The sequence below is a fragment of the Silene latifolia genome, chromosome 2 (assembly GCF_048544455.1).
Source record: "Silene latifolia isolate original U9 population chromosome 2, ASM4854445v1, whole genome shotgun sequence".
NCBI lineage: Eukaryota > Viridiplantae > Streptophyta > Magnoliopsida > Caryophyllales > Caryophyllaceae > Silene > Silene latifolia.
In genome coordinates this window covers 39990892-39993474 of record NC_133527.1, presented here as the reverse complement: position 1 = coordinate 39993474, position 2583 = coordinate 39990892, and the positions used below count along the sequence as shown (strand labels likewise).

Below are 2583 nucleotides of genomic sequence, written 5' to 3'. Positions count from 1 at the left end.
CTGATTCGTGTCATAATAAACATTTGACTTTCTGCCTATGTCATCATTATTAGACGTGATTGGTGTATCTGGACGTCTACGTTAAGTAGTCAGTTATAAAAAATACGATATGTCAGCGATCAGGCACAAATTTCTGTGTTAATTTATGTGGTTTTTTGTTTTCTAATTGATTTTGTGATTCTGACTAAATTAGCGTACCTGAAATTATATTTGTTGCGTATAAGTTATTTGAACTCGCTGCTTATACCCATACTGTTCTACTATATAGCGTGCATAGATGCGGGCTCACCCATCATCGAGACAACCTCAAAGGAAAGAATACCGGTATGTGCGCCAGAATTGAAACATGTTTTGGGTATGATCTTTGATAAACTAGAGGATGGGCTAGAATTCTATAAGACTTATGCTGCTAATTCTGGTTTTAAAATGAGGAAGTCGAAGCAACGAAACATTGATGGGGTGGTGATGACTAAATATTGTGTGTGTAGTAAGGCTGGTGAAAGTAAACCTAGAGGAAAGGTAAAAAAGAGGCAGAGGACTAGAATTTCATGTAGTGCAAAGATTTTTCTTCAAAGAAATGAGAAAGGATAATATGTGATTGCTGACTTTCATGAAGGTCACACCCACTTTCTCTCAACTCCAAACATAGTGGTGTATTTGACCGAGTCACGAGAATTAACCCTTATACATAAAACCATGATTGTTGAGAATTCTAATGTGAATAAGGGGCATGTGCAAAGCTTTGGTATGTTCAAAGAGTACGTGAAAGGATATCAAAATGTAGGGGCATCACTCGAGGATTTCAAAAATATTTGGAGGGATGTGAAAAAATTTATTAAAGGGTACGATGCTCAAATGATGATTGAGAATTTCATGCACAAGTAAGCCATGTGTAGTTCTTACTACTTTGATTTTGATGGTGATGATCGTGGACGACTATCTAGGGTTTGTTGGTTTGACCATATAGTTATAAAGAATTACAGTCTCTTTGGTGATATGAGATCTTTTGACACGACATTTAATATGAACACATATAAAATGATATTTGCACCTTTCACGGGGATTGATCATCACAAAAAATGTGTGACACTTGGAGCAGGACTTATAAGAAAAGAGACTGATGAGAATTTCGTATGGTTGTTTCGGAATTTTCTGAGCGCAATGAGCAATAAGTTTCCTCTGTGCATAATTACTGACAAAGATAGAGGCATAAAAGCAGGAGTTAAAACAGTGTTCGGGGACAAAACACAACACAGATATTGCATGTGGCATATCATGAAAAAACTGCCTGACAAGATCGGAACTACGCTCTATAGAGAAACTAACTTCATGAAAGAGCTATGCTCCTGTGTTTGGGCAGAAGACATCGAACTGTCTGAGTTTGAGGAACAGTGGTGCTCAGTTATATCCTCATACGGGCTGTCCGACAATGAATGGTTAGATACGATGTTTGACAAAAGGGCTTCTTGGATCCCAGCATATTTCAGGGATTTATTTATGGGTGGACTAATGAGAACCACGTCCAGATCTGAGTCTGAGAATAGCTTTTTCGGAAATTTCATGAACCCAAACTTAATGTTGGTTGAGTTTCTTATTATGTTTGAAAGCGCTATGGACGCTCAACGATGGAAACAGTCCAAATTAATAGCCGAGTCAAAAAACTCCTTCCCTGATCTAGAAACACCTCACCCTTTGGAAAAACACCCTTCTGAGTTCTAAACCCCAGTGATGTTTTCTGAATTTTAAAACGGGTGGATGGCTGCATGTTTCACCTGTGGTGTTAAAATTGTAGGGGTTACTACCAGTGACAACATGCCCATTATTGATCGTGAAAAAGATAAGGTTTACTATGTTAACTTTATTTCTGACGAGATGAAATTGAAGTGCTCCTGTAAAAAGTTCGAGAGACATGGAATTTTGTGCCGTCATGCGCTTTATGTGTTGAAAGAACAAGGCCAATGTTCCAGATCAGTATCTTTTAAGTAGGTGGAGCAAATTGGCAACATGTCAGCCGATTTGTAATAACGTGCCACATACTTTAACTAAAGATTGTAACGCATTAGATGTTAGACGGCACAAAATTGGTACCCTATGGTCCGAGGTGTTCTCGTGTGTGACACTTGCTGAACAAAAACCTGAGTATGTGGATGAATTAATGGGCATTCTGAAAGGTTTCAAAGACAAGATAAACGCACAAAACAGTATGTTTGAATGTAGTAGTAGTAGTAGTAACACGGGTGATAGGAAGAGGAACAAGACTAGGGAACTTAAGATGCTCTTAGGAACAAAAATACCAGCAGAAGTGGTTGTCTTACCTCCTATTCAGTCAAAGACAAAAGGGTCTGGAAAACGAATGATGTCCCAAAAGGAAAGCTACGAAAGAACAGAAAAAAGCGCCCAGAAAATGCAATGCTTGTGGAGAATTAGGATTCCATGATAGTCGGAATTGTCCTAGGAGAGTATGATTCCATCATACAGGTACGCTATTAATTTTGGTGCATTCATTATTAGAGAATATGGATAGTAGATTGAATTTGTTGGATGGTACTTGAATAAGGAATAGTATTGCTGTATCTAATAAAA

The 2583-nt window shown here is 38.0% G+C and overlaps 1 protein-coding gene across 1 annotated transcript; it reads left to right on the top strand.

The window, feature by feature from the left end:
- The first annotated feature begins 888 nt into the window (after positions 1-888).
- LOC141640039 (protein FAR1-RELATED SEQUENCE 5-like) lies at positions 889-1719 on the top strand. Its single transcript, XM_074449001.1, has one exon. The coding sequence runs from the start codon at positions 889-891 to the stop codon at positions 1717-1719; it is 831 nt and encodes a 276-aa protein (XP_074305102.1).
- The last annotated feature ends 864 nt before the right edge of the window (positions 1720-2583 follow it).